Source organism: Gopherus evgoodei, chromosome 6, assembly GCF_007399415.2.
Source record: "Gopherus evgoodei ecotype Sinaloan lineage chromosome 6, rGopEvg1_v1.p, whole genome shotgun sequence".
NCBI lineage: Eukaryota > Metazoa > Chordata > Testudines > Testudinidae > Gopherus > Gopherus evgoodei.
This window is the reverse complement of record NC_044327.1, coordinates 137,136,762-137,155,487: the sequence shown is the minus strand read 5'-3', so window position 1 is coordinate 137,155,487 and position 18,726 is coordinate 137,136,762. Positions and strand designations below refer to the sequence as shown.

The window sequence follows — 18,726 nt, the reverse complement described above, 5'->3', positions numbered from 1 at the left end:
GGAGGTTGGCGCAAAGGAGAGGGGTGGGGGGTGAGGCAGCAGGAGGAGGGGCTCTGGGGCAGTGCAGAGGGGAGGGGTGGGGGCGAAAGTGCAGGGAGGGGCTCTGGGGCAGCGCAGAGGGGAGGGGTGGGGGGTGAGGCAGGGCAGGGAGGGGATCTGGGGGATGGCGCAGAAGGGAGGGGTGGGGGGGCGAGGCAGGGCAGGGAGGGGCTCTGGGGGATGATGCAGAGGGGGGGGTTGGGGGGTGAGGCTGGGCAGGGTGGGGCTCTGGGGGATGGTGCAGAGGGGAGGGGCTCTGGGGGCGAGGCAGTGCAGGGAGGGATTCTAGGGGGTGAGGCAGGGCAGGGAGGGGATCTGGGGGATGGCGCAGAGGGGAGGGGTGGGGGGGCGAGGCAGGGCGGGGCTCTGGGGGATGGTGCAGAGGGGAGGGGCTCTGGGGGTGAGGCAGGGCAGGGAGGGGATCTGGGGGATGGTGCAGAGGGGCTGGTGGGGGGGCGAGGCAGGGCAGGGAGGGGCTCTGGGGGTGAGGCAGGGCAGGGAGGGGCTCTGGGGGATGGTGCAGAGGGGAGGGGTGGGGGGTGAGGCTGGGCAGGGAGGGGCTCTGGGGGATGGTGCAGAGGGGAGGGGCTCTGGGGGTGAGGCAGGGCAGGGAGGGGCTCTGGGGGATGGTGCAGAGGGGCTGGTGGGGGGGCGAGGCAGGGCAGGGAGGGGCTCTGGGGGATGGTGCAGAGGGGAGGGGTGGGGGGTGAGGCAGGGCAGGGAGGGGCTCTGGGGGTGAGGCAGGGCAGGGAGGGGATCTGGGGGATGGCGCAGAGGGGCTGGTGGGGGGGCGAGGCAGGGCAGGGAGGGGCTCTGGGGGTGAGGCAGGGCAGGGAGGGGCTCTGGGGGATGGTGTAGAGGGGAGGGGTGGGGGGGCGAGAGTGCAGGGAGGGGCTCTGGGGGATGGCGCCGAAGAGACAGGTTTGGGGACGCAGGCGGCAGTGTAAGGAAAGGCTCTGGGGCGGCACGGGGGGAAGGGATGAGGCAGCGCAGGGAGGGGCTCTGGTGCGGCGCTCAGGGGACAGGTTTAAAATAAATATAACAGGAAATATACCAATCCCCTAGAACTGGAAGGGATCCCGAAGGGTCACTGAGTCCAGCCCCCACCTTCATTAGCAGGACCAAGTGCTGAGTTTGTCCCAGATCCCTAAGTGGCCCCTCAAGGGCTGAACTCACAACCCGGGGTTTAGCAGGCCAATGCTCAAACCCCTGAGCCATCCCTCCCGCCCAGTACATTCTATTATATATCCTGGGAGTGCAGGGAAGGGCTCTGGGGCACGCAGTGACAGTGCAGGGACAGGGTCTCTGGCAGCCGGACCCAGGGCTATTGTGAGGGGCTCAGGCCGAAGGCTGGGCTGGGGTCTCTCTCACCTGAGCAGCCGCCTCTGTGAAGCCGCAGAGCGCCTTGGAGGCTGTGCTGATCGACTCCCCGAACTCAGGCAGTTTGCTGTTCTTGGCATGCTGGGATATTCCAGCCATGGCTTCGCCCAGGACCTGCAGGAGTGAGAGGTGTCCAGGGACAGAAACCCCCCAGAGCCCCCGCGAGGGAGCAGGAGACGGCTCGGCGGGGTGGACGGAGAGACAGACGGACACGCTGCCTCCTGCTGTGTCAAAGATTTAGCCGCATCCCCACTGTCCAGCCTCTCAGCACCACCCACATTGGTTCCTGCAGCCTCCCTCCACTCACACTGCTCATACCATGGCCCTGGGTCCTGCTCTGGCTACCGCCCCGCCGGCTACCCACCTCAAGGACATCAAGTTGAGGCTTCCTCTCCTCCCCTTCCAAGCCCTTCACAGCTCAGCTAGCCCCACTCACCCGCTCTTGTGCCCGAGAGCCAGCAGCCTTCCTGGCTGCCGTCCCACAAACCTCTCCACTGCTCTGGGAGGCCAGACCGTCTCCCCTTGTGCCCTGATGGGAACCAGCCTGCTCATGCGGGGCTGTGAAGGTCCAGGAGGAGAGCTAGGCCTTCAGCACAAACTTCTTGGCAGGGTGGGCAGGTACCAGGCACACTGTGGGCACTTTGGGGAACAGCAGGGACAAGATGCCCCGATAGAGACATGCAGTCCACCCAGAGGAAAATGCGTCCCTACCCCGGAGCTGAGCCAGGCCATGGGACCAGCAGCCCAGACCCTATGTTCAATGGGTGGAAGGGCTCCGGGCACCCAGGAGCACAGGGCATGGGAGGCCCCAGACACCGACAGAGACTGGCCTGAGGAGAACAGGAGAAAAGCCTGCCCTGCCTTGCGGCTGGCCCAGGCCACGAAGGGCCAGAATCCTGGAGGGGTTGGTCTCTGCACAAGAGCCCGAGGCCCTGGAGCACTCCCTTGGGCAAGGCCCTAGAGAGAGATGGGCAGAGCCAGCACGTGTGAAATGGCAGATGCACGGGCATAGGGTGAGAGCAAGTCACTGCACCTGGCAGGCAGAAGAGAGTGGGAAACCCATTGGGAGCAACCAACATAAAGGGCCTTCCCAAATACCCACAGTCCCCTCCAAGCCCCAGGCTCCCCTGCCCCGAATCACCTGTCTGCCCACCCACACCCCGATTCAGCTCTACCCACGCACCATGTTCCCTCTGTGCCTCCATGTCCCCAACCTCACCTTGGAGTTCTCCATGACGCTGTCCAGGCAGTTGAAGTAGGACATATCGTTGACAGCCTGGGTGGGGTTCTCCAGCAGCTCCCGTACCGTCTGCAGGGGGAGACATGTCAGAGCAAGCAGTGGGGGGACAGAAACAGTGAAGCTGAAAGTCCCCCCTCATCCTCCATTCCTGACTGTTCAGAGCTCCAGCCAGGCCCCCCAAGTGTGATCACTAGTACAAGACTCAGGGATCCCATGCTCTGCACCAGCCCCAGCTCTCCCAGCGTGTCCCTTGCCTCGGGCTGCCCCTCGCCGCCCCCAGTGCGTCCCATGCCTCAAGCGGCCCCCCAGCTCTCCCAGCGTGTCCCCTGGCTCGGGCTGCCGCCAGTGCATCCCCTGCCTCGGGCGGCCCCCTGCCACCCCCAGCGTGTCCCTTGCCTCGGGCTGCCCCTCGCCGCCCCCAGTGCGTCCCATGCCTCGAGCGGCCCCCCAGCTCTCCCAGCGTGTCCCCTGGCTCGGGCTGCCGCCAGTGCATCCCCTACCTCGGGCTACCGCCAGTGCATCCCCTGCCTCGAGCGGCCTCCTGCCACCCCCAGCTCTCCCAGCGTGTCCCTTGCCTCGGGCTGCCCCTCGCCGCTCCCAGTGCGTCCCATGCCTCGAGCGGCCCCTCAGCTCTCCCAGCATGTCCCCTGCCTCGGGCTGCCGCCACAGTGCATCCCCTGCCTCGGGCGGCCCCCTGCCACCCCCAGCTCTCCCAGCGTGTCCCTTGCCTCAGGCTGCCCCTCGCCACCCCCAGCATGTCCCCTGCCTCAGGCGGCCCCCCAGTTCTCCCAGCGCGTCCCCTGTCTCAGGCTGCCGCCAGTGCATCCCCTGCCTCGGGCGGCCCCCTGCCACCCCCAGCTCTCCAGCATGTCCCCTGCCTCAGGCAGCCAACTTGCTCTCCCAGCGCGTCCCCTGCCTCAGGCTACCGCCAGTGCATCCCCTGCCACGGGCGGCCCCCTGCCACCCCCAGCTCTACCAGCACGTCCCCTGCCTCGGGCGACCCCCCAGCTCTCCCAGCGTGTCCCCTGCCTCGGGCAGTCACCTTGCTCTCCCAGTGCATCCCCTGCCTTGGGCGGTCCCCTGCCTCGGGCAGCCCCCCAGCTCTCCCAACACGTCCCCTGCCTCGGGCGGTCCCTCACCTCCAGCTCCCGCAAGGCGTTGTCACACTCCTTCTGGCCTGGAGCCTGCTGGGTGCACATTGTGATCAGCTGGTTAATGCTGTCGGTCACGGCTCTGCAAATACAAACAAAGGAGAGACACTCAGGGGCCACCTCCACCATCATCAACCCAGCACCACCAGCAGGGGCACTGCAAATTGTGGGGGCAGGAATCCTGCCTGTGAGGAGCTCCCAGCCTCTCGCAGCAGGAGGCACTGCAGCACCACAGTGAAGAGACTGGATCAGGATAAGCTCTGGGAAGCTCCAGACCTGACTGAGCCCCACAGATGTCAGGCCTGGCCTCGGCCTCACACAGAGGGGCCCATGCCTGAAAATCCTTCACTGTTTGCTAAGCTTGGCATTGTCCAGTCCCCAGCACCCAAGCACATCGCAGCCAGAGCCTGTCTGCAGGAGACACGCCAGTTCTCTTTCTGCCAGTCACCTCACAGTAAAAGTCATCACCTTGTGAGCTGCTCTACGCAGAGCAAACTGGCTGTGGCCACATACGTCAGAGCAGACCTGGCTGAGGTGGGACTGCTCCATTGAACTCACATCTCTGGGACACAGGGTCAGGCATTTCAGAGCAGTGAATGTGTGCAAATCCAAAATGTTCTTCGTAAGCTCCCCCAACCAGCCCTCTATGTTGGAGATCTAGGGATACAGAGTCAGAGCAAAGTGGAGTTGAGCTTTTGGACTGGGCTTCGCTCCATGACCTTCACCTCACCCATGATCCAGAACAATGGGGTACTTTTCATTCTGCCAGATGGAAGCAAGGCTGCCCCCCCAACCGCATCGAGCCCACCAGCACAGGCCATCATCCACTTCCCACATTGTCAGCATTGGCCAGTACTTCCCAAAGCTGGAGTAACCATCCCTACTGCGAGCACCAATGAAACCCTCACTGGATAAGCAAAATGGCCCAGCTGGATGCAATTCTCCGACTGCTAGAACACTGGGATCCTGCACGGCGTCTCTACCAAAGCAGCTTTCTGCAGTTCACAAAACCATTGACAAGCTGCCACCAAGTCCCTCCTAGGAGGTTGTTACAAGACCCACACTCCCTGCCTGGGTGAGGAGTATGCAGAAGTCCTCAAGCAACATGAAGCAAGTGGCGATTCAGATATACCCCAGCGTCTTTAGATGACGTGAACATTCCTAGCAGAGCAAGATGAGAGCAGGGCTCCATGGAATGGAACACATGATGTCCAGCTGCAAAGGACACCATGAGAGAGGCTGGCGCTGCTCAGAAGCCTCCAGCTAAGCGCCACCAGCCAGTCTCTCCAGAGAGCTGTGCTGCCCACTTGGCACACACTACAGAGCGGGATAAGGACGGGAAGGCTGAAGGAGAGGTGAAGAAACAATGGCGGCAATACGAACAGCACTAATGCAAACTGAAGGAGACCCCCAGCCTTTCACCGCAGCAGAAAGCGAATGGGTGATCGAAAACAATGCGAACAGGCACATCTCTCCTGAACTCCTGGAGAACCTGGGAAAAGTCATGGTGAGCCAGCTTCATATCTAGAGTCAGTCAGCAGAACAAAATACCTGAAAACTGGAGCAGAGGAAAAGCAACAGCCTTGCCAACACCTGAGAAAGATCCCTGCCTTGCCACCACTTACTGCCCCGCCTCTGCTAAGCTGCAGGTACAAATATCCTTCACAGAACTGCCCCTGCCCTCGCTACCCTGTGCACAGATCAAGCAGGTTTCAGATCAAATTGCAGTGCCGGTGATGAAGTGCTGGCACTCAGCATCGGCACTGAGAATAACTTCCAGGCCCAGCAGAAGACAGGTGCGGTAGTCCTAGATTTTCCTGCTGCCTAGGACAGGATCTGGCACACAAGCCTCCTGTGCAAACTGTCACTGGTCCTACAAAAGTGGGTTGTGTGACTGTGGGCCTGTTGCTGTGAGGCAGTCAGTTTCAAGATTCACTTGGACAAAAACACAGCTCCTGGGAGTCCAACAATGGTCTGTCCTCAGGGTCCAGGTCTAGCACTGACCGTCCCACTTCAGTGACCGTCCCAGCACCACTCCCCAGCATTGTATTTACAGAGAACACAGCCAGCTGGCAGTGCCAGACAGGGACTGCAGGCGCCTAGAAGTCCTAACTGCGAACATAAGAGACGGCCTAGGACTGTGGAAGGGGGAGACTTAACCTACTACCAACAAGATAGTTTCGAGCTGCTTCCAACTACACCAAAACAGCCAACAAACAGCTTCCTGGAGGGGGACAGGCTGGTCTATGACCCAGAGCCTGTGTATCTAGGTGTTACGATGGCCTGAACATGACTGTCAAGGAAAACCTCACCAAGACCTCACTGAAAATAGAACAACCTGACGAGCAGCCAGTTGGGTCGATGTGGGAAGCCCAAGTGCAGACCCTGCCTTGTGCTGTCCTGGAGCAGAGTCCTGCTCCCCGCCGTGCCACTAGCAGACACACTGATGAATGAAGCCAGCAGACTGCAACTGTGTGCAAGGGCTGCCTGGTCTCTCGTGGCCTTGTACAATGCCCTTCTCCCAGTGATTCAACTGCTAAGACAGATTATCTGACTGTCTATGTAGATGCAAATGCAATATATACACACATGGTGCCTGACTGCCCAGCCAGAGGGCCCTGGCATTGCGGGCACTCGCCTGTCTCCCTCCCTATGGGGCCGGACAGCAGGGCACCAGACTGTGAACGGCCTCCTACCGTGCAGCAGCTGCCAGCTGGTTCTTGAGGTTGGGGGCAGCGGGGTCTGCAGAGAGCGCCTTAGCGGCCAGGAGCAACTTGCTGGAGGACATAGAGATGCTCTTCAAGTTTGACACCACCTGTGCTTGGGCCTCCTTGTTCTGCAACCAGTCAAGAGACCCACCAGTCACCCCTGCAGGTCACTCAGAGCCAGCCCTGCTCAGCCACACCTCCTGCCCCTGCCTACACCCCCAGCAGCCCCTGCCAGGCTCAACCCAATTCAATCAGAGCTTGCCAGTGCCCTCCCTCGCCAGACAGCCACCCCCTTCCCAACTCCGCAAACAGCCCAACTGCCAGCTGAGCTAACCCACCAGTCACACTGCCGTCCGGCCCAGGCACTGCATCAGCCTCTCACACCAACCCCCCAGCCATCCCACCGACGGCCAAACGGCTCTTTAGCCAGCCACTGCATCAGCCCCCTCAGCCAGCCCCCCCCAGCCAGCCATTGCATCAGCCACCCCAAGCCAGCCCCCCAGCCATCCCACCGACGGCCAAACCGCTCTTTAGCCAGCCACTGCATCAGCCCCCTCAGCCAGCCCCTGCATCAGCCCCCCCGCCAGCCACTGCATCAGCCCCCTATCCCAACCCCTGCATCAGCCTCTCACATCAACCCCCCAGCCATCCCACCGACGGCCAAACGGCTCTTTAGCCAGCCACTGCATCATCCCCCTCAGCCAGCCCCCCCCAGCCAGCCACTGCATCAGCCCCCCCCAGCCAGCCACTGCATCAGCCCCCCCCAGCCATCCCACCGACGGCCAAACGGCTCTTTAGCCAGCCACTGCATCAGCCCCCTCAGCCAGCCCCTGCATCATCCCCCCCGCCAGCCACTGCATCAGCCCCCCATCCCAACCCCTGCATCAGCCTCTCACACCAACCCCCCAGCCATCCCACCGACGGCCAAACGGCTCTTTAGCCAGCCACTGCATCAGCCCCCTCAGCCAGCCCCCACCCAGCCAGCCACTGCATCAGCCCCCCCAAGCCAGCCCCCCAGCCATCCCACCGACGGCCAAACGGCTCTTTAGCCAACCACTGCATCAGCCCCCTCAGCCAGCCCCCCCCAGCCAGCCATTGCATCAGCCACCCCAAGCCAGCCCCCCAGCCATCCCACCGACGGCCAAACCGCTCTTTAGCCAGCCACTGCATCAGCCCCCTCAGCCAGCCCCTGCATCAGCCCCCCAGCCAGCCACTGCATCAGGCCCCTATCCCAACCCCTACATCAGCCTCTCACATCAACCCCCCAGCCATCCCACCGACGGCCAAACGGCTCTTTAGCCAGCCACTGCATCATCCCCCTCAGCCAGCCCCCCCCAGCCAGCCACTGCATCAGCCTCTCACACCAACCCCCAAGCCATCCCACCTACGGCCAAAGGGCTCTTTAGCCAGCCACTGCATCAGCCCTCCCAGCCCCCCCCCCCAGCCAGCCACTGCATCATCCCTCCCAGCCAGCCACTGCATCAGCCCCCCACCCCAACCCTTGCATCAGCCCCCTCAGCCAGCCCCCTCAGCCAGCCACTGCATCAGCCACCCATGCCAATCCCCCAGTCAGCCACTGCATCAGCCCCCCAGCCAGCCACTGCATCAGCCACCCACACCAACTCCCTTGCCAGCCAAAGACTGTATCAGCTGCTCACACCAACCCCCTACCCAGCTAGCCACCTATGCCAAACCACCAGCCATCCCACTTACCTGCCAAATGACTCTTCAGCCACCTGGCCCAGACACTGGATAGCCAGCTAACCTCCCAGCCATCCACTGCACCAACCAACCACACCAATCCCCCAGCCATCCCACCTATCTGCCAAACACTCTTCAGCCATCTAGCCCAGGCACTGACTAGCCAGCCAACCACCCGGGTCACTGTAACGGCCGTTCACACGCCAGCCATCCACTGCCAATTTGTACAGCCAGCCAGCTGCTCGTCCCAGCACCCAGCCCACCCCAGCCAGACACCTACTGTACCAATCGCTCCCGCAATCCCCCTGCCAACCAACCCACCTATTAGACTCTGCCTGGGCCGGTCAGCAGCAAGGCACCTGCTCTTACCGGGGACTGGCCAGCCATCTCCATGCCGGCTTCCAGGAACTCATTGAAGTCCTGCCCGAATTTGCCAGAGGACTTGGCCAGGTCCTGGGGGGTGCCCCGGGAGGCCTGCACCAACTCGTTGGCAGACTGGTTCAGCCCAGCTGCTGCCTGGTTCAGCTGGCTCTGTGCCTCCTGGAAGCTCTTGGTGCTGGGTGGGAGCTGGGAGCAGAGACAGAGGGGGGTTGGGGGGGACACACAGAAGGGGGGAGGTCACAGCCACAGGTGTGCAAGCCCTGCTCCCCCTGGGAAGTGCAGGGAGCCCTAGAGATGGGGCACACGTCGATTCCAATAGCAGGGGCTGGCTGTAGCACAGAGACAGACAGCCAGTGCCCACGCGCTGCCACCGCCTGGCGTGCCAGGAGCATGTAGCTGTACTGGCAAAGCAGCCTTGCCGCTCAGATGACTGAGCAGTGCCTGGCCAGAGGTGGACTCAGCAGGGCACGTTGCTCCTAGTTCAGGGAGCTTCCCACTGAAATCATCTCCTGAAACGTGGCCCAGGGCAGAGTTAGCTGGTGCGAGGGGCCCCACACCACAGGACCTGGGCTGGGCACTTGTTCACGGCACCGAGAAGCTTGCGGTCTAGTGTCGCTGTGGAGGGGAAGTGGGGCTGAACCGAGGGGAACGTGTGTCAGAGTGAGCAGCTGGCTCCCCCCGTGGGGTGGGGGGCCCCTCCTGGAGAGGGCTGCAAGGAAGGATCACACTCCAGCCCCATGGCAGAAGGGATGCAAGGAGCATCTCCAGCTCATCTGGCTGCACTCACCGACTCGGCCAGCAGCTTCTTGCTGGCCTCGCTCACGGTGCGAATGGCGGCGTCCACGTCCCGCTGCCCAGGAAGGCAGTTCACGCAGCGGTTCAGGGCCTGAGACACGGCCTTGGCCACCTGCCGGGAGACAGGGACAGTCAACTGCACGTGCACATGCCTGCTCCTCCCTGGAACCCCCTTCTCCACAGACCTGTCCCTCGAGGGTAAATGATGGACACCTTGCCTCAGTCTCACTGCTGGGGCCAGGGGACACCCTCAAGCCCACCAGTGCCTGGGGATTGCGGCTAGAGGGGGCTGCTGGCTCTCAGGGTGGCTGGGCTGCGGGTTGCTGGGGGCCCCGCAATCACCTGGGCCAGGCACTGCTGCCTCTCAGGGTCGCCTGGCTTGTGGGGATGCTGGGGGCCCTGCACTCACCTGGGTCAGGTGCTGCTGGGCTCTTGGGGTCACCTGGCTTGGGGGGATGCTGGGGGCCCTGCACTCACCTGGGCCAGGCGCTGCTGGCTCTCGAGGTCGCCTGGCTTGCCCACGCCCTTGCGCGCCTCCTCGATGAGGTTTCCGGCTTTATCCATGACGTCACCAGCGCACTCCAGCATGGCACTCTGCACCTGGGGGTCGGAGGTGTTGGCTGCGACGCCGCGGGCAGCCTGGCTGAGTGAGCGCAGGGCCTGGGCCACATCCCGGGCAGCAATCCCTGGGAGAGACGCAAGGTGTTGACCCAGTGTGCAGAGAGCCTCCCTGACCCACAGCCACACAGACATCAGGGGACCCCCTCCCCTGCTCAGACATCCCTTCCCATTTCCGGGCCATGGGGCCAGCCACTCTTCCATCCAGGCCATGGGGCCGGCCCCTCCACCCCCATTTCTTCCATCCGGGTTGGGGGGCTGGATAGTATTCCTGCCCACAAGCACTGGTCCCAGCTGTTACGTTTACATTCCTGCTGTCACCCTACACTGCCACCCCCAGCGTGAGCCATGGGGGGCACATGTGCACAGCACCCATCAGCGGGGCAGGGCTGTACAGGGCCACGAACACAAGGCAGGCCTGGGTCTGATCGCCTGCCCCCAGGCTTGGAGGGCTCTGCCCTGGTACCTGTATAGTTCTCATTGCCCTGGGCCACCTCCCCCAGCAGCTGGGCGATGGCGGAGCTGACGGCCTTCGTGCTGTTCCCCAGGTCCTGGGCGCACTTCTCCATCTGGGGACAACCAGAGACGGTTCACCCATCACCCCACAGGTCACCCCACATCCTCACCCCAGCCCCTTACTCCCACTCCTTAAGCCAACCCCCACGCACCCACCCTCCTACTCCCCTCCTCACCTCAACTGCCCATCAATCCCACCACCATCTCACAGCCCACCCGCCATCCCTCCTCCTGCCTGGCCACCCACACACCCATCTACCTCCTGGGGCCCTTACCGTCTCCCCCGGCAGGGGCTTGAGCTTTCCGTCTCTGGCAGCAGCCTTGGCTTCCTGCAGGTCTTGTTCCAAGCTCTGCACCATGCTGAGCGCTGAGTCTATCTCCAGGGGCCCACAGGTCTCCTGAGCCTGCAGCAGGAGAAAGGAACTGAGGCACACGAGCAGCAAACCCTGCTCCTGACATCTGTACTCTCCTTTCGTGGTTAGTGCCCTCAGGGGCAGGCCAGGGAGGTGCCGCTTACCTTCTGGGCAGCTGTCCGGAGCTCGGCGAGGGCTGCAGCCAGGTTCTTGGCACACTGGCTGAGCTGCATGGCAGAGGCCTGGTCCATGATGGTGGGGACAGTGGCTTTGGCTGCAGCTACCATCTTCCCACCAGGCTGTGGGGTGGAAAGGATAAGCCATGAGAACAGGAGAGGAGGCAGCACTCCCATCCCATGCCCAGCAGAGCCCCCGCACTCTGGAGAGGCAGGCAGGGACAGAATCCACATGTGCTAAGCAGACAGAGCCACTCAGCTTGCCACCAGGGTCAGGAGAGCAGAGGGTGAGGCCAGAGACCAGGTGAGGGGAGTGCTAGGGCGCAGGTCTCCATGCCAGCTGCAGGGGGGAGCCCGCTTGGTACCTGCAGGAAGTTCTGGCTGGCCGCGATGAGTGCGAGCTGAGCACTGGGACTATCTGGCTGGGACTGGCTTCCTCGCACACCCTGTACCAGCATCGGGATCTGATCCGCAACCACCTGCAACCAGATAGGAGAGTGAGTCAGTGGGGAGCCGAGTGGGCAGTGGGGCAGGGAGAGAGGGGGGACATGAGTGAAACACACCCCAGGGCCAGGGAGTGGGCCCTACGACAGGCTTGGGGGCAGAGCTCGGCTCCCTGCGCTCCTGCCCAGGACAGGCAATACAGAAGGGTGAGCTGTTGCAGAGCTGGGAGAGCCTGTGCGGAGAGCAGAGTCGGACTCCCATTCCCTTTCCCCGCCAGGAGAGGCCACTGCGAGAGCAGGGACTCAGACCTGACGGCCAGGAAGGGACCAGTAGATCTCCATGTCCAGCGGTCCCCAACCTTTCCGTGTGGGTGGCGGTGGAGCACCCGCTGAAATGCTGCAGAAATTCAGGGGCAAAGCCTCTCGATGACGCCGCTTGTCAGGTTTGTCAGGTTTGTTTAGCAAAACCTGTTCTCCACAAACCCAAGCTGGCTGACATTAATTATGTTCCTGCCATTCAATTCTTTATCAATTGACTCCCTTATCACTTTCCCACCATTTTGCCCAGGACTGAGGTCAGACTAACCAGCTGATAGCTATCCGGATCATCTCTCTTGACTAGAACTCTGAAATTTCCCCAGTATTCCAAGGTTTATTACAAATCAAATCAGCAAGGTCAGAGATCTCCTCGGCCAACTCTTCTAAGACACTTGGGTGCACGTTATCTGAGCCTGCTGATTTCAGCAGGTTCTTCCCTGGTGGATGTCATCAAACATCCTCCTTACTTTCCAATCCTTTAATAACTACTTCCTCATCCTTGTGTGATACACGTGCATTGGCCTGCTTCTTACCAGATACAGAACATGTCTCCCTCTTCTGCATCATTCACTGTTTCACCATCTCCATTTACTAATGGGCCTATGCCACTGCCAGGCTTTATTTTGCTTCTGATACTTGAAACATCTTTCTTACTGTCAGCCCCGCCACCCATGGATTTCTCCCTTGCTTTAGCTTCCCTCATCAATGTTGTGCACTTTACAATTTCCTGTTTATACTGATTGCTATCTCTTTTCTTCCAGTTGTTAATATATATGTATTATTTCTAGTTGCTGCCTTCACTCGCCCCCTTAACCAGGACAGTCTTTTAACCCAAGTTATCTTATTTCATGATCACGGAACTGTGGCTTTTTAGTTATCTAATAATGCCTTCCAGCAGACCAGCAAGAGGGTGCTCTGTGAGCAGGGTCCTTCCCCCTCCCTGCCAACCTGGGAGACACCATTCTGAGAGCAGGAATACCCCCCCCCCCCAACCCTGGAGAAGGGGGAACGCCAAGAGCAGGTACCCCCCCAATCCCTCCAAACTGGGAGAGGCTGCTCCCATCTCCCTGCCAACCTCAGCAAGGTCACTCAGAGTAGGGATCCTCGTCCACATTGGGAGAGGCCACTCCCACCCACCCCCACATGGGAGAAGCTGCCCTGGGACCCCTAAGCACCCCAGGCCTGGGCTGCAGAACTAAGATCCTGGCACCGCAGGCTACCTCCCACAGTCAGCAGTGAAAAGCTTTCCATGGGGGACTGCAGCTCCCCATCCTCCCAGGGCTTCTCCCGTGCCCAGCTCTGACACCAGGTGGAGCCTGGACTCAGTGTGTGCCAGCATCTGGCGGGTGCAGAGCAGCAGCCAGGGGACGGGCTGGGTGGGGTGACCCTGCACTGCAACTGCTGGGATGGGGCAGCCCAGGGAGTCGGGAACACCCTGCTCCTTACCTTGCAGCTTTGCACCAGCTGCTGCTGCGCAGCCGGGTTCTTGTTGGAGGCGGCGGCATGCTGCGCAGCGGCGATGGTCTGCGTGGCGGAGGCTGCAGCCTGCTTGGCCGTGTGCTGGCAGGGAGGAAGCGGCAGGTGCATCAGAGCTGCCTGGTGCCCAGGCTGCAGGGCCCAGGGCGCCCTCCTGCAGTTGGCCTGGGGCTCTCGCCTGACACTGGGGAGCAGGAACCGCACGGTGCAGCTCGGGGGGCCTGGCCAGCACAGCCCCCGCACTCTGGGGATGCCACACCCCAGCCAGCTGTGGGTGAGACACAGGCACCAGCAGAACAGCGTATCCACAGAGCCACCCCAGCCCTCTGGGCAGGGAGCCAAGAACCCATCCCAGTGTGGGGTGGGGCAGAGGGGTCTCTGTGGGGTGCGTCGAGAGAAGGTGACTCTGTGCTCCAGAAAGCTAGGGGGTCCCAGACGCCAGAAGTCCCTGCCCCTGCTCCTTTGGCAGCCCCTCAACCTCCTGATCCTTCCACGCAGAACCCCCCCAACTTACAGGCTCACTCATCACCTGACCCTTCTGCCACAATCCCCCTCCCCTCCCTGCCCCTGACAGCGCCCCCAGGCAGCTCACCTCCAACTTGTGCACAAGCTTTTTCTTGATGGCATTCTGAGCTGCAGCATTGGTCGCTATGCGGAGACCCTCAGCCGCTTCCCGGAGCCGCTGCTGCTGCTCCTCGCTGTCTGGGTGGGCTGCAGCCCCCTGAGCAGAGCAGGAAAACCTATCAAGCCAGATGCCTCCCAGACTGCACCCAGCAATCTCCCCCATCCTGACAGCAGCTGCTGTATCTCACCCTTAGCACCGGAGTCCCCCCAAGCTTGGTTCACTACAGTACAAGAGCAGTGATCTGTAATCTGAGCCCTGGAAGAGCATGATGCTTCTCTTAAAGAGGTCAGTAGTAAAAGAAGTAACAGCACTGCTATTCAAATGCCATGATTAGGTTTCAGAGTCAACAGCCCTATTGAGATGCACGGAACCAGTGTTCAGAGCCCGGCACAGAGAACCTCATGGACTGAGAAACAAGAATGAGCTCCTGCCTGAGGGTAACGGAGGGCTGCAATTTTACAGCCTTGGGACCCCCTCCATGGTACAGCCGACAAAGAGAATACCTGTATATGTTTATATGAAATACTGACATGTAAGTACGCCCAAAAATACCCTTGACAGTTGTCAAGTGAGGTCTAATACAACAGAAGTAAAGTGAAGTGTGACAATTTAAAGGCAAATTAAGAATAAGTTCAAACGCATTTCAGGTCGAACTGGTCTTTACAAGTGTTTTAAAATTTAAAAAAATGCTCTGTATATTAATAGTTATTAATATGGTAGTTATGCAAATATTAATTAAAATAATGCTTAATGTTAAATAGGCAATAAAAGGTAAAAATGTAATTATATTAGCAAAAACAAATGTAGTAAAAAGTAAATTTAATGGTAATTAATTAAAGTAAGTTATAATTAATTATATGATAATTTTAGATTAGGCACATCCATCTGACATCAAAGCAATGTTAAAAAATTTCAACCCAGTCTCATTTAGGGGCTGATTGCCAATAAACACATCACTTCATCTTAAAATGCGAGTATGAGGTTACACTGAGGCCTGCCTGCTTCTTAACAGAAAACAGCTTTGAACTTTGTCACTCACAGCCGCGCCCCCCCCAATGCCTGTAACAGCCCCAAATACTCAAACCTTGAAACATTCAGTTTAGTTTAATTTTAAATGACAAATTACAAGGCGCTCAGACCTGCACAGAACAGGTCCTGGTGTAGTCGCCTCTCTGCCTTATATGCTGAATGCCTGACAGGGCCTGCCCTGCCCTCCACAGGCTGCGCCAGGCCTGCACTCAGCCGCAGAGCCGCAGCTCTGCTCTCTGCTTGTCCTGGCACCAGGTTGGGGCTGTCTGCCCTGCACAGACCAGGAGCCACACTGGATTTCCAAAGGAAGCTCGAATCCAGCCCCGCCCTGCCCCGAGTGTCACAGACCTTCGCTGCCTCCACCATCTTGGCTGTGGCGTCAGCCAGCATCTTGGCAGCACTCAGCAGCTTGCGCGAGTTCTCCAGGTCCGTCTCCCCCTCGGCGTCAGCTTTGATGGCATTTACGAGGTCAGAGGTTGCCTGAGCCAGAATACGAGCCTGGCGCACCATTTCCCCTGGGGACCAAAGGAAGAGCTGCCTTTCAGCGAGCCCTGGACATCACCCACCTGCACACCACATAGGACTGCAGAGGGGTCAGCTGGCAACCCCCCTCCCCGAGGCAGGGTCAACCGGTGCCCCCACCCTGTCCTGAGACCGTGGCAGAGTCAGTTGGCACCACCCCCTGCAACCCTCGCAGCAGGACCAGCTAGCACCCCCCACCTGCACTCTCACATGTCCCTGCTGGCGCCAGCCTGCACCCTACTCCTGCAGGCCTGGCAGACGGACCCTTCACCTTCTGAGATCACAGCATGGAGCAGGCTCTCTGCCAGCAGCCCATGCACAGCCACAGCAGGCCACCATCCTGGGAGATGCTCTTACCCTGTGATGGCCTCTCCGACACCCCCCAGCCCTCCCCCCCATGGTGCTCCGGGCTCCCTCCCCTCACCCGCGTCGCCCATGGAGCTGAAGATATTCTCGGTGACATTGAGGATGGTGTCGGTGGCCTGGTCGTAGCGCCCGATAGGCTGCCCGCCGGTGGCGTGCTGCTTGATGTGCTGCAGCAGGTCGTTCAGGGCCTGCGTCACTGCTGTGGCTGCCACTCCCACCTGCTTCAGCAGCTGGTCATCGTTGGTGGCTGCCTGGGAGGCCTCCACGCAGCCTTCCGCTGACTTCGCCACCAGCTTGCCAGCCTCAATCAGCTGTTCCTGGCACACAGGGGAGCTGATTGTGGGAGCCACCACCTGCAGGAGAAGGGGGAGACCTGTTACTGACCCCGGGCCTGCGTCTGCCAGCACTGCAGCACAAACAGGGTTAATACTGCCCTGCCCTGGGTCTGGCACTGCAGCGCAGAGAGGGTTAACGATGCCCCCACCGGTCCAGCAGCGCGGTGCAGAGAGGGTTAATGCACCCCCCACCCACTGCAGCACAGAGGGTTAATGCCGCTGGCCCCGTAAAGGCTTGGGACACAGGGACAGTTACAGACACAACAAAGACCACGGGGCAGGGAGCTCTGCCAGCCCCAGGTCCCCCTCCCTTCCATGAACGCGGGGCAGCAGAAGGGGTTGGGAGGTACCCAAGGCCCAGGCGTTGGAGCAAGCAGCTGGCAGACACCAGGATCTGGCCTTGGGCTGTCCCAGCTGGGCTTTCTGCGCAGCCCTGCAGAGCGTGGAGCGGTCGCCATTCGCCCTGTGCCGGCTCTGCAGCGCTGGACCGAGGGTGCTGGGCACGGCACAGGGGAGGTGTGCGGGCAGGTACGGGTTAAGCCACCTGGCTCTTGAGCCAGCTCTTACCTTGGTGCAGGCCACCAGCTGGGAGGTGGAGAGGGCGCACTGCGTGGCAGCCGCAATCACCTGGGTCTGCAGTGCCGAGTCCTCTGTCTTCTGGGCCACGTTCTTGGCTTTCAGGACCAGCGCAGCGGCTGCACTGGCTACTGCCTTAGCCAGCTGCATGAGCATGTCCTGGGGGGAGGCAGAGGGTCAGTGCAGGCCTTGGGGCATGGAGCTGCAGGCCAGCTGGCAGGACCACCCAGAACCTTGTGAAATATTCAACAGGGAAACAGGAGCTCGTTGGAGCATCTCATGTAACCAGCCCTGGGGAGGGCTCAGAGCCAGCAACGCCTGCAGGCAACAACGGGCACTGCCCGCTGCGGGCCACAGCCAGTACTGAGACCGCACACACCACAGGCTCCAAGCAAGTGTTGCCACACAATGGGCACATCAGGGGTAACGTCACCACCAGCCACACTGCCGGCAGCCGCCTGCCCCTCAGCAGAACCACGGCTCTGACAGCACCCAACAGACACGCTGCAATCGACAAACCACGTCCCCCCCCAGAGCGTTCCGCATGTGGCACATGGCAGCCTGCAGGCACAGGCCATGAGGCACTGTCCTTGCACACATGGCCAGCCACACCACACTGCATGCTGCCCTGGCAGTCAGTCAGCTCCCTCACCCAGGGCCCCTGCTACAGACAGCTCCGGCCCCAAGGCCTTACTTCCCTTGCTCCTCAATCTGCTGCAATCAGAGGCCGCTTTCCCCTGACCCACCACCAGTTCCAGCCACAATCACAAGCCAGGAGAAGACATGCACGAAGCTCCTTAGTTCCCAGCCCCAGTCACACCCGGATTAACTGCCTGCAGCAGCAGCGACCCCGAGAGGAGAGTGCGGGAGGCAGGAAGTAGATACACTCGGGTCTGGCTGCTGAGTGGCAGAGCCTGGCAGACGGAGGTCAGGCTGGGGCTCGGACTCTGCTCCCCTGGGCGTCTGTCTGAACAGCTACAGGCCAGTCACTGCACCTGACCCAGCCACTCAGCCTGCAGCACAGACAAGAGCCTCAGGCCTAGAACGGGAAGTCCTGCGAGCGGCTCAGACAGGCCCGTCCCGTCCCATCACTCTCAGCCCCTTGCTCCCTGCTGTGCCTCTCTCCAGCGCTTCCCTTCATGGACTCCTGCAGCCTTCTCCTTCCTCCCAGCACCTCTCACCTCCTTCCCTTGCCTGAGCTCCATCTCCGCCCCATGCTCTGCACCAGCCCCTCCCCAAGCCCTCCTGGCCGGGTGCCCCTGAACACTAAACATCTGGGCGGCCCCCAGGCCAGCTTGAGCCCAGCCAGGAGGGCTCTGCTGGCTCAGGAACAGCCAGTGCTGGGGGAAGGGGGGATCCACTGGAGCAGAGGGGACTGGGGGAGAACAGTGATAGGGATCTGGGGGCGCAGGGCAGAGCTGTGAGTGGTCACTGGAGCAGGGTGACCTGAGTGCATGAACTTCCGAGATACAGGTACAGGAAGAGCAGATTTTGACAAGTTCCCTTCCCAAAGAACCCAGCTGATTGTGTTCCCAAGAGGAGGGCTGGGAGCCCCTGCGCTCCCCCCCTTTACCGTCTTTGGCTCTGAGGTGGGCAGGGTCCGAGCGCGGCGGCACTCTGGGATCTGCACGGGAATCCACAAGAGAAGAAGCGTTACTCCATGGAGGCTCTGGCTGGGGGCAGGAGCGGCCCTGCTCCCCGTGTCTGGCACAGCAGTCGTCCACAGGGCCCAGGCTGGGGCAGCCCACACCGCTTGCCCCAGCCTCCATGCTGGGAGAAGGGACCCGTAGGACAATCCTGGGAAAAGGACCTGTTCCCATTAGCAGCCAACCGCCCCGCCCCGCCCCTCCCTGGCCAGGGCTGCGCTCACCTGGAACCGAGGATCGGTGTCACTTTCTCCAATCTGCTGCAGCAGCTCCCCACTTGTCTGGCCCACGGAGCCAGCCGCCTGCAGCAGGTTCTGTCGCGGCTGCAGGGA

General features: G+C 61.1%; 1 protein-coding gene across 4 annotated transcripts in view; it reads right to left on the bottom strand.

Annotated features, from left to right (window-relative positions):
- TLN1 (talin 1) overlaps positions 1–18,726 on the bottom strand; it is a 196,109-nt gene that overhangs the window by 57,884 nt on the left and 119,499 nt on the right. For all 4 annotated transcript variants that reach the window (XM_030567039.1, XM_030567041.1, XM_030567040.1 and 1 more), the window contains 17 exons: positions 18,619–18,717; positions 16,740–16,907; positions 15,896–16,190; positions 15,298–15,464; positions 13,888–14,016; positions 13,266–13,379; positions 11,424–11,537; positions 11,047–11,181; positions 10,805–10,933; positions 10,480–10,582; positions 9,873–10,081; positions 9,388–9,507; positions 8,589–8,786; positions 6,507–6,646; positions 3,799–3,892; positions 2,639–2,728; positions 1,411–1,533 (listed from right to left, as the gene is read on the bottom strand). In XM_030567039.1, coding sequence (XP_030422899.1) covers positions 1,411–1,533; positions 2,639–2,728; positions 3,799–3,892; positions 6,507–6,646; positions 8,589–8,786; positions 9,388–9,507; positions 9,873–10,081; positions 10,480–10,582; positions 10,805–10,933; positions 11,047–11,181; positions 11,424–11,537; positions 13,266–13,379; positions 13,888–14,016; positions 15,298–15,464; positions 15,896–16,190; positions 16,740–16,907; positions 18,619–18,717 — 2,427 coding nt within the window. The remainder of the gene's footprint in view (positions 1–1,410; positions 1,534–2,638; positions 2,729–3,798; positions 3,893–6,506; positions 6,647–8,588; positions 8,787–9,387; positions 9,508–9,872; positions 10,082–10,479; positions 10,583–10,804; positions 10,934–11,046; positions 11,182–11,423; positions 11,538–13,265; positions 13,380–13,887; positions 14,017–15,297; positions 15,465–15,895; positions 16,191–16,739; positions 16,908–18,618; positions 18,718–18,726) is intronic.